A 17,328-nucleotide genomic window follows, 5' to 3' on the forward strand; every position below is an offset into this window, starting at 1 on the left:
CCTTGTGTGCCCTCCCCCCGCAGCCCACGCTGTCTGTTGGGTTTTCCCTCTCGGCCCCGTCGGTTCATCAGGAGTCCTAGTCCTGATGCTCCCAGCACCCCTTCAGGTATTTTATTGTACTTTATGTTCAGTAAAGTTCATTTGCATTAAGTTTCTACTGACAGGGCGCGTGGACGTCGATGGTGTCTGCTGTCACCCGGGGGTCTGGGTCTCCTGAAATCTCCGTGCAGACTCGTGCAGGACAAGGCAAAGGGGCAGGGCTGAGGGTCAGCGTCAGGGGGCTTCCTCCGCCCCGGCCTCCGGTGGCACAGGCCAGGGCATCTCGGCTCCCCTGGGACCCTCCCTCGACTGACTTCCCCAGAACGGGCTCTGGTGTCTGGTGAGGCCTGGATCCTGGGGACCCACAGCAGGGGCGTGTCAGACAGGCAGGGGCCTGTGGCTGATCTTGTCCGAACATGGACCCATAACCCCACAAGGGCTGGGTGGGAGAAAGACGTGCCTTGAGCAGGGAGAGTGAGCCTGAGCGGATGGCGGGAAGTGAGTGCGGGCTGTGGGGTGTGGGTGTGAGACACTCACGTGGCCGCTTTCTAGCAGCAGCTGCAGGCTGAGAACATGGCCGGACTCTGCTGGGGTGCGGCCACCCAGGTCCTGCGGTGGACAGCGGGGCAGTTTGGGGTGGGCGGTCCCGGAGCCCCTACAGGTGCCATGCGACGCCCAGCTCAGGATCTGACTCCCGCTGGCCCCAGGGCACGCTGTGGTACCCGGTGCCCCCAGCCCTGCCGGAGTCCCCTGGTGCCTGCTGGATGCCTGTGTCCCCTCCCTCCCACCAGCCTTGGCAAGCAGAGGGCTTCCTCCTCCCCTGCCGGCTGGCCAGTCCCAGGTCCTTCCCTTCGGTGTCTGCTGGCCGACCGCGAGCTTCCGGTAGCGCCCCGGAGGGCAGCAGAGCGCGGGAAGGTCAGGGCGTGGTCCCCAGTGCCCCAGGTGCGCCCCGAGCGGCCGGCGGGGCTGCGGCCACCAGGACGTGCGCTGGCGTCCCGGGACCGCGGTTCGGCTCCGCTCGGGGGCCACGGACCACGCGACCCCGGCGTCCGCCCGTGCGCCCCCCGCCCCCGGGCCGCGCGCAGAGAACCAGGCCGCGCCGCGCCGCGCCCGTCAGGCCGAACCTCTTTATTAGAGCCGCGGCCGGCGCGCCGAGCCCGGGTGGGGGCCGTGGTGCGGCGCTCAGGGCCCGTGCTCGGCGGCGTGCGAGGCGCAGTAGTACTTCTTGTGCGCCACGAAGGTGGACAGGCTGCTGAAGCGGATGTTGCACAGGCGGCAGTACCGCTGGCCGCCCGGCGCCGCCTTGCCGGGGGTCTGCACGCCCTTGTCCGCGCGGGGCGGCGGCGCCGCGTCGGGGCCCGGGGAGGGCGGCGGCGGGCCGGGCCGGGGGCTGCCGTCGGGCTCCCGGGGCTCGCGGCCGTTGAGGCCGTCGCGGGGGGCGGCGGGCGAGGGCGTCCGGGCGCCGGCGGGGGGCTGGGCCAGCAGCAGGCCGTGCGCCAGGCGCAGGTGCTCCACCAGGTCGCCGCGCACCGGCCCGTCGGGCGGGCAGTAGGGGCACACGACGGCCGCGTCCTCGGGGGCGGCGCGCAGGCGGCGCGGGGCCGCGGGGCACGCGAACTTCTTGTGCGCCAGGTAGGCGTCGAGGCTGTGGAAGCTCACGCGGCAGGCCGTGCACTCGTGGTAGTCGGCCAGCGCGGGCAGGGCCGCGGGCAGGGCCGCCTGCCGCCGCGGCTTCTTGCTCAGGTCGATGGGGCCGTCCGCGGCGTCGGGCGCGCCGCTTCCGCTTCCGGGCCGGGGCGACGGCGAGGAGGACGCGGGCGGCTCGGGGGCGGGGCCGGACGGCGCGGGGGCGGGGCCGGCGCCGGGGGGCGGGGCCGGCCCGGCCGCGTGCAGCTCGTACAGCTTGCGGCGCCTGCGCGTGCGCACAGGCGGCGCGGCGGGCGCGGCGGGCGCGGGGGTCCCCGGGGTCCCGGCGGGCGCGGGCCGGCGCGGCGGCGGGTCGTGGCGCGAGGCGCAGTAGTAGCGCTTGTGCACCGTGTAGGTCTCGTGCCGGCTGAAGTGGATGTTGCAGGCCTCGCACAGCGTCCGGCGGGGGTCGTCGTCCTCGTCCGCCCCGCTGCTCGGGCTCGGGCTGCCCCGGCTGCCCCCCTCCGCCTCGGGCTCGGGCTCGGCCTCGGGGGTGGCCGCGCCGCCCGCCTCGTCCTCGCGCGGCCCGGAGCCTGGCGACGCGCGCCCCGTGTCGGCGTCAGCGGGCGGGGGGCCGGGGGGGCGCGCGCGCGGGGGCCGGGGGCGCCTTGGGCCTGCGCGCGGGGGCGGCGTCGTCGGGCGCGCGGCGGCCGGAGCAGTAGAGGCGCTTGTGCACGTAGAAGTTGTTGACGTTGTTGAAGGTGATGTCGCACTCGAAGCACGTGGCGCCCTTGGGGGCCCCCGCGAAGAGCCCGGCCTGCGCGCCCGCGCCCGCCTGCAGCCGGCTGTGCACCAGCTCCGACATCTTGGCCAGGATCTCGGAGGCCGGCGGCGCCGCGGTGAACTGCGGCAGGAAGAGCGCGCCGGCCGCCAGCCCCAGCTCGCCCGGGCGGGGGCTGCAGTCCGGCGTGGGGCTGGGCAGCTCGGCTTTCACCCTGGCCGCTGCGGGGCTGGGCGGGGACGGTGTCCGCGATGCGGCCGGGGGCCCTGGTTCCGCCTCGGGCTCCTCTGCGGCGGCCTCCGTCTTGATGGCCCGGGGCGCTGCGGGGGGCTCGCTGCTGCCCCCGTTCTGGGGGGCGGCTCTGGCCTCTCCATTGGTGGTCTCCGCCGGGGCCTTCCTGTCCGGTCCTGGCGATGGGGTGGGCGCCAGCCCGAGGTCGGCAGAAGCCAGGGGGCCGTGCAGGGCCGTGGGCTGCTGGAAGCTGGCCAGGCTGTCTGCAGGGAGACCCCAGGGGCCACACGTCAGGGCTGGAGCAGGACCTACCTGGGCCAGACCTGAGGAGGGGGAGGGCGGGAAGGGGAGAGCTGGACTGGGCAGAGGCGGTGGAGGGCCGAGATTGAAGTTCACCCCTGGCGGCCATGAGGACCAGCCCCATCCCTGCCCAGTCCTCATGGGGAGCCCAGGGCCTCACCTGGGGGGAGCTTGGCAGCAGGGTGCCCGGCCCCTGGCGAGTAGATCTCAGCCTTGGAACCCGGCTGGCAGACCATGTGGTTGGTCACCAGGTGGCTGTAGAGGATGTCCCTTGTGGTGGAGATGAAGCCACAGCTGTGGCAGACACCTGCAGGCAGGCTGTGCTATCAGGGCCCTGGGGTACGGTGCCCCCCGCCCCGGCCCCTTCCCAGCCCCCACCTACCGCTCAGCGTGTCGGTGTGCACCTTCAGGTGCCGCTCACAGTTGGCCTTGGTGGTAAAGGCCGACAGGCAGATCAGACAGATGAAGGGCCGTTCTCCTGGAACACAGGGCTGAGTGAGGGCTGGGCTCCTGGAGCCCAGCTGGCCAAGGACCTGTGACATGGGGCAGGGGGGTGGTGGGGGGTGTCTGTGTGAACTCTGCCTTCTCTGCCCCTTGTCTCCTGGGACTGCGGCAAGGGCCCGGCCCCGAGCTGACCCTTCTGATGAGCACAGCTGGGCCACGTGCTGCGGGAGCACTGGGGTGCGGTGGGAGGAACACACAGGCCTGTCTGTGGCAGGGCGGGCAGCTGGGGGCCAGAGGGGGCAGAAATGCATTGCTGGGGGGGGCACGCACGCCCTATGGTAGACAGCGGGGGTCCTGGGGAGGGGCTCACCGCTGTGGCTGCGCATGTGGATCTCCAGGGAGCTGGCGCTGGGACAGCTCTTGCGGCACTGAGGAAAGGGGCAGACGCGCTCGTTGGGGTAGGTCTCCTTGGGCTTGTCGTCGGCGGCGGCGGCCGCACCGGAGCTCTGGCGGCTGGCGCAGTAGTACAGCAGATGGGCTTGTAGGTTCCTCTCGCTGCGGTACCAGATGCCACAGTCTTTGCAGGGGAAGACGTCTTCTGTCGGGGGAGAGGCGGGCGCAGGCTGAGGGCCCCCGGCGCCGTAGCGGGGGCTGCCTACAGCTCAAGGCCAGGCAGCAAGCCTCCAGAAACGGACGGCTTTGCGCGTGTGGCCTCCGACATCCCGAGGAGTGAGGTGCAGGAATGGGGGACGCGGGGGGCCTCCCTCCTGGTCACTGCTGCTCACGCTCTGTCCCTTGAGAACCCGGGTTCTCTTTCCCTCGCTCTCCAGGATGCCATCGGACCACACGGACGGGGGTCTCTGAGTAACCCCCCCCCGCAGGCTGGCCCCCATGCTGCCTCCCGACCGTGACCCCCCCACAGAAAGATGCCGGAGCCGCTGTGGGGGCCAGCGGGAGGGTGTGGCCGTGCCCGCAGACCCCCGATGGTGGGAGGCTGGACGGCTGCCGTGTCGCGTGTGTGACTCGGCGCGGGTGGCCACGTGTGGGTGAGGGCGGGTCCCTGCTGGTGCGGGTGTGCCGTGAGCGGGTAGGAGGGCGGGCACGGACCGGGGCCCTGTGGAGGAGACACCCGTGTGGGCGCAGGGGAGCCCGTCGGCATGGCCAGGTGCGCTGGACGCCCATGACGCACGTGGGCGAGAAGACGGGAGCAGAGCGTGGTTCTGGGCAGCCTCGAGTGGGGAGGCTGGGGGCTGCGGAGGAGGAGGCGCCCTCCCCCCCTTAACTCTCCCCACAGTGGTTTCACGTCAGCTACCGATGGGTCAGAACTGCTCAATTCTGCACATTTGTCTCCGATGGGGCCTGTGACTTTTCGGTTTATAGGCGCTTGGCGGGGCGGGGGGGGTTCCCAGCTGCCGCAGGTTTCTCTTGTGGGTGGTTCTTGGGGTCTTTCTAGCGGGATGGTGAGGAAAGCTGCCTCTGCTCCATGGCCCGCTGCCCTTTGGCTGAAGACAGGGCAGGCGGAGGCCTCGTTCTGGGCCCTAGGACGTGTCCGGGCTCTAACGCAGCTTAGGACCTGGTTCTCACGCCGGCGTCAGATGTATCCCGGTCCCCAGTTACGGCAGACGAGACCCTCCTCCTCCCTCTCGTGTTCCTCTGATGTGGGGGCCTCAGGGCAGCTCTGTTTGTTGGCTGAGGCGCTGAGCTCGAGCTGTAACCCGAAAGTACCTGGTGGGTTTGTTTCTGTCCCTGGGAGGCTGGGGCTGGGAAGGGTGCTGCTGGCTGTGGGTGGGGAGAGGGGCTGGGGGCCTCAGATGCCTGCTCAAGCCCCGGACGTAGCCCTGAGGTTTGGCAAGGACAGTCATGGTCCCCCTGCCCCAGGGCTGACCAGGGCGGAGTCCTGCTGGTGCATGCGGGCGACCTGTGCGGACGTCTGTGATACTACGATCCCACTGCACAGGTGAGAAGACGGAGGCCCAGGGAGGTTGGGTCTGACTTAAACCAGCTATGGTGGACTCTGTACGGAAGCTTTTCTAGCGGCGGAGGCGGGTGCTGGGCACGGAAGGGGTGTCGCCCGTGATAGCAGCCGTCCTGCTGTTTCTGCGTGAGGTGTGGACACCACAGCATCAGACCTAATGAGGGGAAGCCCTCAGCGCCTCCCGCTCCCTCGGCCCCCTCCGAGCAGCCTGGACCGAGGACAGGACTGGGGGGGTGAGGCTGGCTTAGTGCTGGGGACCGGATGGACCTCGCTGGGTCACCCTGGACTTTTCTGCTGGCGGCTGCGGTGAGGGGGCCGTCCCGGGCCCGGAGAGCCCCTGCCGGTCTCCCTCCCCTGCAACCTCAGTGTCTGGACGGGTTCTGCCTGCTCAGCACCCCTTCGGGCCCCTGCGCCCAGTCCCCCCAGAGGACCGTGCTCTCCCTGCAGGACTCCAGGGGGTAAATATTCCCCCGCAGTGCGTCCCTCCCGCCACGGCGTTCCCACCAGCCCACAGATGCACACGGGCATCGCCCGAGTCTGAGCGACACACGCCACGTCCCCTCCACACTCTCCCTCCAGCTCGCTCAGCTCTGTGGTCCTTTCTCTGCCCTGGGTGTCTCCACAGCCGGACGCCGTGCACCCCCGCTGCCCTCAGGTGCCGCCTCCGGGGCTCCCCTTTGGTGGGGGTCATGGTGCTCAGCACGAGCCACGGCAGGTCCCCGTCCAGCCTGTGCTGCCGGCCCGCCTCCTGGGGCTTCTCCGTCACTTCCTTCCCGTCCTGCGGCCCTGCAGTTGCTGCCTCACGGCCCAGGGATCTCGGCCGCGGGAGCAGACCCTGCCCGAGTGCCCGTGGCTCCAGAGGAAATGCGGACCTTCGCCCGGCGCCACGGTGGTAGAACCACATTGCTGGCTCGGGCCCAAGCGCTCCGAATCAAGTTGGCCACGGCCATCCTCGGATCCGGCCCCCGCTTCGTGAGCTGCGCCGTGCGGGGGGCCGACCGGGCGACCCTGCAGCCTGGACCCCTTGGTTCGTGTGTGTGGAGCGCAGAGGAAACCCTACTCTGCCCGCAGCCGCCGTCCGACCCCGAGCGTCCCCGCAGGGAGTGAGCGAGTCTCTCACCCGGGTGCTCCCACGGGGCGGCTCTGCCCCCAGGGGGTGCCGGGCCATGTAGTGACGCGTGTGGACACGGCCCTGGCCTCTGCCGGCGTGGGAGCCAGGCTGCTGCTCAGCATCCCACACGGACACGGAACCCGCTCCGTGCCCAGCCGGCGGGGGGAGGGCAGGTGGGGCCCGGGGACCCTGTGGGGACTGCCGCCACCTGGGGCCTGCCCCCGTCCCCCACACTCATCGGCTGCAGTGTGGCCTCCGCCACTCAGGTCCCCGTGCTCAGCCCCGGAGCCCAGGGGGCACGCGTCGTGTACTCACTGTTGATGACCGCTGTGGCCAGGATGGACGCCATGCCGGCCTGCTGCGGCAGCAGCTGGATGTCGGCGGGGGCTGGGCCCTCGGGCTCCGCGGGTTTCTTCACAGCATGGCTGGGGGGGGCCCCAGGCTCGGCCGCCGTGAGCAGCACGCTCAGCCGTCCGCCTGCGGGCACCGGCTTGGTGAGTCTGCACCAGAGGGCTTCGTCTGTGGGGGCGAAAGCCTTGGTGACCGAAGGGCCGCAGGCGGCTCGCCCTCCCGTTCCGAGCCGCTCTGCGTGGCCCTCTCCTGGGGCCCAGGGTTCTGAATGTGGGCGGGGGATGGAGCCAGGCCCGGGCGGGTTGGAGCACCAGACCCATGGCTGGGTCAGACCCGTCTCTGTAACGACCATCCTGCCTCTAGGAGCGCCCGCACGGCTGCCCCGGTGTCCAGGAGAGCAGTGGCCTGAGGGACAGGCAGCAGAGCCCGGTGCCCTGCGAGTCCTCCCCTCCCCACTGCTCCCCTGAGAGCTGTCGTTCCCGAGGTGGCCGGCAGGGGGCAGCTCCAGCCAGCCTCCCAGGCACCCGCCTGCCCAGCGCCAGCTGGGCTTGAGGCCACCGAGAACCCCACACCGGGAGCTGCAGTCCTGCCCCCCACCTCCCAGCCCAAACTCACGCCTGTCCTCTGTGAGGACCTTGTCCTGCCTGGCGGACAGGGGCTGGAGCCCTGCTGACCGGGGCGGGAGGGGCAGGCCACGCGGCACGAACTGGCCTGCGTCCCGGCCGGGTTAACACACCCAGGGCTGACGGCATGTCCGAGCACCCCTTCTACAGGTGGGGGCTGGGGTCCTCCCCCACCCTGCAGGGGACAGAGAAGTGGACTGCGGCCCAGCTTCCCATGCTGCACCCCCACCAAGCCAAGGAAGCTCCTGGGGGAACCGAGCCGGAGAGGGGGCTGCCCGTAAGGCCCGCTGGGCTGGGTGTGTGCCCCTGGCCTGCCCTGGACGGCCTCTGGCTCCCTCCGGAAATGAGAGCTGCCCACGGGACAGAGCTTGTCTCCTCTGGGAGCACGCCGCGAATGTGCCGCGTGTGGGGAGGCAACGTGGCCGTGCTCCCCCCACCCCAGAAACATTCCAGCAAAGCAGAGCCCCCCGCGGGGGAATGAGGTCACCATCTGTGGTCACGGGGCACACACCCTCCAGACAGCTGTGCTGGCCGAACCGGGCATGGCTGCAGAACCTGTCCTGTTCTGTCTTGACGTCATCCCCTTGGGGAGGGAGGAGGCCCCCTCCTCACATCTGAGTGGCCTGAGCTCTCGGAACCGAGCAGTGTGTGTCGGAGGTGGGGGTCCTTCCCTCCTCCCTCCCGAGCCACTCCTAGAAGGTGCAGCGAGGCGAGGGCAGAATGGGATGTGGGATGTGGCCCAGGCCTCACGTGGCTGGGTCTGAATGTGGCTCTCCTGCCCTTCCCGGAGCGAGGTGGACTGCACAGGACCGTGGTCGAGCAGACACTCGGCCCCTGGGGCCTGGGATTCTCTGCTGACCCTGGCGGTCTGCTAGAGACCCAGGGGGAGCAGCAGATGCCAGCCCCCCGAGACGCTGGGGCTGACCTCCTCCATCAGGGTGCCCCAAGGCCTGGCTCTAGCTCCCCGACGCTGCTGGGGCCAGCAGGCTGCTGTCCCTTTAAGGGCCAGCCAGGGCCGGCTGAGTGACCCCCACCTGCCGGAAGGCCGCGAGGGAAGCGCCACGATACCAACCCTTCCTGTAGATCTCCGTGTTGGCTTCGGCCTCGGTCAGGGCCTGGGGCAGCGATTGCAGCCAGCAGTGCTCGTCCTCCAGCAGCAGCGTCCGGGCAGGGCCCTGGGGGAGAGAAAGGGGACTCAAAGGACAGAGCACAGGAAGAGCCCGCTCGGGGGTCCCGCGTGGCGCCGAGGGAAGAGCCCGAGCCCCCGTGGCAGGGAGGCCTCCCCCCAACGCAGCCAGCAGCCGGCCCCTTCCACGCTCGGGGCACTGGGCTTGCTTAGAAACCACGGCCCAGGGAGCGGGGATTCGCACCCACATCTGGGCTCTCGCCCTGCCTCCCTGCTCTGGCAGGCCGTGGAGGGCCACAGGGCAGCCTGTGGGGGCATGGGCCACATCGAGCATGGGTTCCCCCCATGCAGGCCCCCAAAGTGAGCGGAGGCTGAGACGGGCCTTAAGAGAGGGTGTCTCCCTAGAGAGGGGCTCCTCTGTCCTGCCCCGAGGCGCAGGGCCCGGCAGGCCCACCTCTGTCCTGTCTGTCCTGAGGCCAGCGCACGCAGACCCTAGAACATCCTCCTGCCCAGAGCTGCGGTCCCCATGCTGAGGCTGGCTCAGCCTCCCTGAGGCTCTGAGAGATGGACATACAGGTGTGGGCTTAGCCCTTCTCCCACCCCGAGGAGAGGGAAGGGAGGTGGGGAGATGGGGAAACGGCGGCGAGGCCCACACCAGCACCGCCTCGCCCAGCCACGTCCTCTCCCTGGCTCAGTCTGCAAGCCTGAAAGACAGGAGTGCTCTGGGCTCAGCCCGTGAGGCTGCTGCCGGGGCCTGCGGAGTGTGTGTGTGTGGGGGGGGTCCCTGATTTCTGACACCCAGGGCCACCCCGGCAGGAAAGGAGGCATACAGAGCCTGGTGCTGGGGAGGGAGGGCTGCCTGCCGTCCCGCTGCACGGCCCAGCCCCTCGTCGGGGTGAGGAGACCAGCACGGGTCTGGGGGAGGCTCCAGGAGGGACGGAACCCTGGCCTTGCTTTGCCCTAGGAGGTCAGGGTGACTGCTGCCACAGCCAGGCCCTCTGCCCCAGGGCCAGCCTGCGACGGGGCTGGCTTCTCTGACCAGGGGAGCCGAGGCTCCGTCCCCAGGCACCGTGGGCAAAGGCACAGCGTGCACCCACTTTGGGTACATTTGTTTTATGAAACAAGTGTGCACAGGGGCCGTGTACCGGAAAACCAGTCTCGCCTGGAAACGCTGCCTCCCAGGCTGGGTGGCTCTGTGCACCCCAGGGGCCCACGCAGCCGCCGGCCAGGACCCCCCACGGTGGGACACCTCCCTGCCAGGCCCAAGCGCAGGTGCGTCCCTGGGCTCTGGGGTCCAGTCCAGGCGTGGCACCCCGTCCACTCTGCCCGCACGCCCCCACCCTGCACCATACACGGGCCCTCAAGCCGAGCCCTCCTGCGGAAACTCCCAACAAGGCTGGGGCAGCGTGGCCCGTGGAGTGTGGCCTGCCCTCTGCACGGGGGCGGTGCCCCTCCTCGGAGCAGTGACCCAAGCTCGGTGCTTGTCGCAGACCTGCCATCGTCCTGCCGCCGGCTCCTGGCAGTGGGGGGTGGTCAAGCCTGCTTCTCAGCCGTGCCAGGGCACCAGGGAGCACCGATCTGCGCGACGCCCTCCTTGCCAGCCGTGCCCACCTGTGTGCAATCAGCACAGAAGACAGGAGCCCCCACTTCCCCCTTGCGGCCGGCAGGACAGAGCAGGCAAGGGCCACCCATTTGGGCCCAGGTCCGCGGTGGCCACAGGCCAACCCTGGGGAGAGCATCTCCACCAGAGAGCGGCTCCGGGCCGGCTGGCAGCAGGCAACACCCTGCTTTTCGCAGACAGCTGGGGACCCCACCGCTGTGGAGCAGGACGCCAGCCGCGGGTCCTGCCGGCTCAGAGGGGCCACAGCCGGGGGGCGGGGGGGCGGCCGCTGCGGCGGGTGACCAGTGGCCCCCACATCCCAGCTGCGCTGACCAGGCCAGCCGCTCGCAGCAAGGCGGGGCCGGGCCTCCTGAGTCTCTAATGAATATTAATGAGCAGAGGAGGGTGAAAAAAATTAATCTGCCTGATTCTCCGATGGGTGCTGTGGTAACGATATGAAATCTAATTATTCGTTCCAATATTTCTAACCCTTGGACGGAGACTGACAGCCTCCCGGTAGGGTTAACGCTTATCGCGGGCGGGCGGTGCGCTCCCAGCAGGAGAGCGCCCCGACTGCTGACGCGGCACCCGCCCGGCTCCCCGCCGCCCGCCCCGAGCGAAGGCGCCGGCGCCGGGGTCCCTGCCTGTCGGCGGCGGGTGGGCCCAGAGGACGGGGCTGGGGGCGGAACGGGCCGGGGCATCTGGGGCTGCCCGACCTGGCCCGTGACCCCTCGACGCTGGGGGCCCCCCCGCCTGAACAGGGGCAGCCAGGGGACACCACCTTCCCTGGCCTCTCTGCCAGGCCTGCGCTCGCGTCCTGGGGCTGCGCGGCGGCCACTCTGGGGAGGGTCTGACGGCTGCCCGGCTGTTGGGTCTTCTTGCCGTCGCCCGCCCAGTTCCGAGCAGCCTGGGGAACAGAAGCCCCTTTCTCTGGGGGCCGAAGGCTTTGGGCCAAGGCAGGCCCTCTTCCCGGCTGATGCCGTGCTGCCCGTGGGCCGGGACGTGGGGCGCGTGGCTGGGAGGGGCTGTCACTCCCCTGCCCGGCCTCTGCCGCCGGCCACCTTCCCTCCACAGGCGCCCCCCGGGTCCCATCCGGGTCCCGCTCACCGTGGACAGGCGTCGACAGGTTCAGAAAGACACCCCCTCGCCCGCCAGCCTGCAGCCCCGTGGGGTCACACCTGTTCCTCCTGCCCCGGGACCGCCCCACCCAGCCCCCGAGCTCAGGCGCGGCCACTCGAAGTTCCTGGTGCATCTGAGACCACTCCTTGTTCCCCCCAACAAAGAGGTCAGTGTCTGGACTCTGTCTGCCGATAACCATCGGAAACTCTATCTCTGCCCTATCCGCTGCGACTATCGGGGCTGTTTCCAAACCGCGCCGGCACCTCATAAAGCAGCATCACGGGGAAAGGGAGGCAGGAGCTCTATCTGGGGAGGGGAAGGGGGTGGCCCAGCCCAGCGAGCCACAGGGCCCTGCAGAAGGCCAGTGGGGCTGCCCAGGCCTCTCCCAGGCCACTGAGGGGCCCCCGCCCACCTCCTTCCTTCAGCGCATCCCCAGTTCCGACTGTGTCCTGCTCGCCCTCCCAGAGGCAACTGCCTTTCTGACTTGGCTCCTCCTCTCCCCAGACTCTGCTGAGAACCTACAGAGCAGGACTGAGGTGCCCAGAGTTGTGTGACGCCCCAGGGCCGCAGGCAGTGGCTGTGCGTGTGGGACTAGAAATGGGGTCTGCGTGGTCTTGGCTTCCTTCCTTCCTTCCCTCCCTCCATCCACCTACCCATTCTTCCGTCCGTCTGTCCCGCCCTCCATCCCTCCATCCTGCCCTCCATCCACCCACCCCTCTACCCTCCTGTCCGTCCCTTCCCGTCCCCCCATCCACCCGGTCTCTGGTCTCCGCCAGTCCCCAGAGCCTGGCGTGGGGCAGCAGGAGCAGAACATGCCGTCCCGCTCTCCCAGGCTGACAAGAAACCACAAACCAAGGCTGGAAGCAGACCGTGCGGCAGGGGGTGTCCCGTGGTCCCCGAGACCAGGCGGTTCCTCCTCCTGGACCTCCAGGAGGCCGGTCTGAGTTGACCCTTTGTGCCCACAGCCTCTCCCAGACCCTGTCCTCCAGCTGCAGGCCGAGAGGTTGAGGCATGGGGGGAGGGAGTCAGGGACCCAGAAAGCCAGCGGCAGGCCGTCCGCCACAGAGCACCCCGCACCGCCCTCCTCGCCGCCCTGGTGCTCCGGCCAAGCCTGACCGTCTGCCTCCTCAGGCGCTGCCCCGTGGACAGGAGGGGCCTACCCGGGCTGGCCCCGGCTCTGCCACTTGCCAGCTCCGTGGAACAGGCTGGACGGGCCCCCAAGGACAGGTCTACCCGGAGCTGTGGACGTGGCCTTATTTGGAAAAAGGTCTTAGCAGATGGGATTAAACTGGGGACAGTCCAGGTGACGTCCCCCTGGCTTACCCAGTGTCCTGAATCTAGCCACGCGCGTCCCGACTGGAGCAGAGAGGCAGAGGTGGGAGGTCCTGCGAGGGGGCTGGGCTCTGCTGGGCAGTGTCCCCCGGCCCACTGCCGTCTGCAGCTGCTGCATGGGCGAGGCCACCCGAGGGCCCTCTGTGCCGATCCCCGCGTGAGGATGGGTGGCGTGGCACGGCCAGCCGGGCTCGTTCGAACCACTCTGGAAGGGCCTTCTCCCCGGGGGACCTGCCACCCTCCTGCGCCTGTGGCCCCGCTGCCAGCTCTTGCTAATGTGACGGTGGCCGCATGGCCGCAGTGGGTAAGCCCTGGGGGGACCACTGGACAGACAGATGGCCCGAGCCGCTGTGGGCCTCACTCAGCGTGCGAGTTTGCTCATTCGTTCATTTGCTCCTTTGCTCATTAATTTTCCCACCCATCCATCCACCCGCCTATCTGTCCGTCCGTCCCTCCCTCCATCCACCTGTCCATCCGTCCTCCCATCCACTCATCCGTCCATTCATCCAGCCTTCCATCCACCCGTCCATTCGTCTGTCCGTCCATCCATCCATCCATCCCTTCCTCCACCTGTCTATCCATCCGTCCGTCTGTTTATCCATCCATCCATCTACCCATCCATCCACCCAACTACTCTGAACATATTTTGGGTACATGACTGCAGATTTTAGAGTCGGCTGCGTTTCTGAACCCTGGGAAGTGGAAGCCACAGCTCGACCAGGGAGGGATCTGCCCAAGGTCACAGAGCAAGCTGCTGGACGACTTACTCTGGACCTGACCCTGCCAGGCTCTGTGCACTTGCTCTGGGTACTTCTGGGGTTCCCACCCCTAAGTCTTGTGTATGTGTGTGTGGGGTCGGGGGACAGTGAGGGGAGCCAACCCCATCCCGCTCCCATCAGCAAGTAGCTCCGGGGCTATGGAGGTCAGCAGGGAAGGGCCGCCCTGCTGCCGGAGCCCCTCTCCGATCAGCTACCACACACCGCCTGGCGGCTGATAGGACCATCTGGGCTGGGAGTGCACGGGGGAGAGAACCGGGACCCATCCACGGAGCTCGATAAGGGGCTCGCTGAAATGTTAGCAAAAATATTTAGACAATAAATGAAGTATCGGAAAGGCGCGCGTATCTTTGAGAAATCAATCATCGTGTACGTGTGTCTGGACACTCGGCGCCGGAGCCCAGATAGCGCCTGCTGGGGAGATAAGGGTTAATCAAGGATTTAATTCTGCGGGAGATAAAGCCGCAGGGACAGCAGACGAGGCTCCTTCCTCCCTCTGCTCCTCGGCCAGAGCCTCAAAGGCCACTGGCTTCCCTGGCGCGGGTCCCTCACTCCCCGTGGACATTATCTCCCGCCTGGAGAGCGTCTCCGACCTCGTGCCAAGTCCCCCCCGGCTGACCTGCACCCCTGGCCCAAGGCAGACAAAGCCCTCAGAGAGGAGGATGGGGTGGGGACGTGGCCAAGACCCGCGGCGGGTCAGCCTGCCCTGACAGCCTGCGGGGGACTCGTCGTGGAATCCCCGCGGCTACTGGATTCTGACGCCGTTACCGAGTCACTCAACGCGCTGTGGACTCAGCTTCCTCCTCTGTGCGGTGGGGAGTGCGCGGACGTGGCGGGGACAGAGAAGCCCAGGGCCTTGCGTGAGGAGGGTGCACCCGGTGTGGCAGGGAGCGACACCTGCCTGTCCCGGAGGGATGGACTGTCTCTAGAGCGGGGAGCAGGGGAGAGGGGGGCAGGCCACACACAGGCGCACCCCTTTATCTCATCAGTGCTTACGAGAACTCAGACGGGAAGCTCTCAGCCCACACACTCCTCCTCCTAGCTGTGGACTGCCCCTCAACAGCCCACCCTCTGAAAAGTCAACTCCTGCTTACATGCCTCCAGTGATGGGGAGCTCACTGCCTCAAGAGACTGCTCGGAACACCAGAGTCTCCGTTCTCTCTGCAGAGCCAAAGTCTGCCTCGCGGTCGCCACGGATTTTTCCCTGCCTGGGCCGTGGGACAGGAGGGCCAGCCGTCCCATGCGCTGGTGGTAAGCACCGTGCAGGCACCGTCTCATCTACCTGCCCAGCTGCCCCGGGAGCGGGCGTGCCCCCAGCTGCCCCACTTTGTAGACAAGCTGCAGCCCTGCCACTGCCCGCAACCACACGGAGGCTGACTAGAGGCCCACACCTGGGGCCTGAGGGCACCCACCAGCCAGGGTGCTCCTGGGTCAGGTCACACCTGAATGTGACATTGGGAATCAGAAAGGGCCCGGGCTGTGGCTGTGCCTGCCCGTCTGGGGTGCCTGAGCCCTGGCTTGAGGGGACCCACCCAGCGGGCCTCCTGGCCTTTCAAGGAGGGGCAGCAGGGCGAGGAGAGGTTTCTGGAATAGGCGTCACGGTCCAGCCCCTCCTGGTTCTGGTCCTACGGCGCACCGTGCATGCGGCCATCGCGTGCCAGACGCCAGTGTCCTGTCTTCGCCAGGTGCATTTGAGAAGGAGCTTTTGCGCCGGCGCGAGGACGCAGACCGGCTTCCGTAAGAAAGCACTAACCCCGAAGCGAGGGACCCTCTCGCGGTGGCGATCGGTGGGAGGGCGCCGCCCGGTGGGCTTCTTAGTGACATAGCAGGTCAGAAGTGCTAAGGACGTGAAGACCCTGGGTCACCAGAGAGACCCCCAGGGACGGACTGAACCTCAGCGTCTCTGCCGCTGCGGTCCCCAAGCTCCCGGAGAACCGCCTCGCTTGTCCCTGCCCACAAAGGCCAGGTCCAGCCCCAGGCGGGGCTCCTTGTCGCCTCCCTACTCCAAACACGCGTCTCTTTCTCTGTCTTGCCAACTTCTACTCATTCATCAAGGGCCTCCTCCAGGAAGCCTTCCTTGTGCTCCCTGGCAGTCAACTCCTTCCACCCTCCCAGTCCCAGCACCTCAGGCCCACATCCCCTGGCGCAGTGTGCGCGGAGGGGCAGGCGCTCCGCGGCCAGAGTGTAACCAGGGCTGGGCTCTCACAGCCGAGGGGGTCTGTGTCCCGGGCCGGCTTCTGCCCAGGCTGCTGCCCTGCAGCCGGAGGGTGGGCGGCCGGGGTTGGGGCTCCTTACCGGTTCCAGCTGCCCGGGCGATAAGCCCCTGCTGTGCACGTTCCCGCGGAAGGGGCCCCAGGATAGGCCCTCGGCGAGGCTGTGTCGAGCCCTCACGCAGCTCTGCCCGTCCTTCCGCAGCAGCTCCAGCTCATCTGTGGGGAGAAGCACCGGGGAGTGAGGCGTGCGGGCCGCGGTGTACACCCAGACCCGCCGCCGGCCCCGTGCACTCCAGCTCTGCAGCCCTGAGCCCACCGGCAGCAGCTGCCGGGACGGGGGCACCCGGGGAGGGGGGCGGGGCTGTGGTCCTGGGAGCCGGGCCGACCCCTGCAGCAAGCCCTGTGTGGGGGCCGCAGGGGACGGGACGGGGTGCCCACAGCCGGATCTGAGCCGGGGGGACCACGGCTGCTCCGTTAGGACGTGCGTCTCCTGCAGCACGCGGGAGGTGCACAGTGGAGGCCTCCCAGCCCCTCCCCACTGGCCTGAGCCCCCCAGACCCACAGAGCAAGCCTGGGACGGCAGCTGGGAAAATGCTGGGCCCGGACTTCCCCGAGACTTCCTGCCTCCTTGGGCTGCACGAGGCCTGAGTGTGTTAACCCACCAACACGCAAAGCACAGCAGAGCAGAGACCAAGTCCGAGAGCCATGCACCACCCCAAGGCCCTGGGCAAGCCAGAGTCTGCCCCTGGGGGGCCCTGACGTTGGCTCCGTTCACTCCCCGCAGATGGGCAGGGACAGGGACCCCAGAATGCTGCTGCCGGGACCGCCACTCACTTTCTGGAAAGGCCTGGGCCCTGAGTCTTGCTGCCCCACTGCTAGGCCTCTCCTTGCTGAGGGTCTGAGACGCTTGGGGGCTGTGGCCGCCTGTGCCATGGCGGGAGGGCAGCTGCAAACCCTCCAGGCGCCAAGCGCTCCTGCGGCCAGGCAGGGGCCCCGGGGTGCGGGTGGGAGGGCCGCCGCCGGGCATGGCTGCGTTTCTATAGACAGCCGGGCCTCTGCTGGGAGTCCCTGAGACCGGCATTCTCCCCAGGGCAGGACGTGGGGTGGGACAGGGTCTGGAGTCAGGCTCCCGGGTTCAGCCAGCCTCCCCGCACGGTCCACAGGCCCTTCTACGGGGGCTGGATGCTGGCACCTAGAAGACCCGTCTGCCTAAACTAGTGAACGCGCCCTTATTTGGAAAAAGGGTCTTTGTAGACGTAATCAAGTTAGGAGGCCGAGAGGAGACCCTCCGGGATTAACTGACGGAACCCTAAACCCAGTGACAGATGTCCCTACAAGAGACCCAGAGAAGAGACGGGGGCGTCAGAGACCAGAGTGACGGGGTCAGGAGGAAGCCGGACCCTAGCCCCTGGAGCTGGGGGAGGCAGGAAGGACCCTCCTCCCCCACTGCCCTGGGAGCCTCCAGAAGGACATGGCCCTGACCCAGCCCTGGGAGGGAACAGATTTTTGAGGTGTTAGGGCCCCAAGGTTGTGTACGTTTGTTGGGGCAGGCCTGGGGATTCTCTGCACTGCCTAAGCCTCTCAGTGTCCTGCTGGGACGAGGGGACAGGCAGTCATGCCCTCAGAGGGCAGTCCCTTCCCCGATCCCATACCCTCTGCCCAGGAAGGCCGGGCTACCTTG

The 17,328-nt window shown here is 68.5% G+C and overlaps 1 protein-coding gene across 1 annotated transcript in view; it reads right to left on the reverse strand.

Annotated features, from left to right (window-relative positions):
* Positions 1-1,152: 1,152 nt before the first annotated feature.
* ZFPM1 (zinc finger protein, FOG family member 1) overlaps positions 1,153-17,328 on the reverse strand; it is a 61,567-nt gene continuing 45,391 nt past the window's right edge. The window contains 8 exon segments of the mRNA XM_045987723.1: positions 1,153-2,298; positions 2,300-2,940; positions 3,138-3,284; positions 3,360-3,455; positions 3,792-4,019; positions 6,823-7,026; positions 8,554-8,656; positions 15,730-15,863. Coding sequence (XP_045843679.1) covers positions 1,222-2,298; positions 2,300-2,940; positions 3,138-3,284; positions 3,360-3,455; positions 3,792-4,019; positions 6,823-7,026; positions 8,554-8,656; positions 15,730-15,863 — 2,630 coding nt within the window. The 3' untranslated portion in view covers positions 1,153-1,221.

This window comes from Meles meles, chromosome 19, assembly GCF_922984935.1.
Source record: "Meles meles chromosome 19, mMelMel3.1 paternal haplotype, whole genome shotgun sequence".
NCBI classification, from domain to species: Eukaryota; Metazoa; Chordata; class Mammalia; order Carnivora; family Mustelidae; genus Meles; species Meles meles.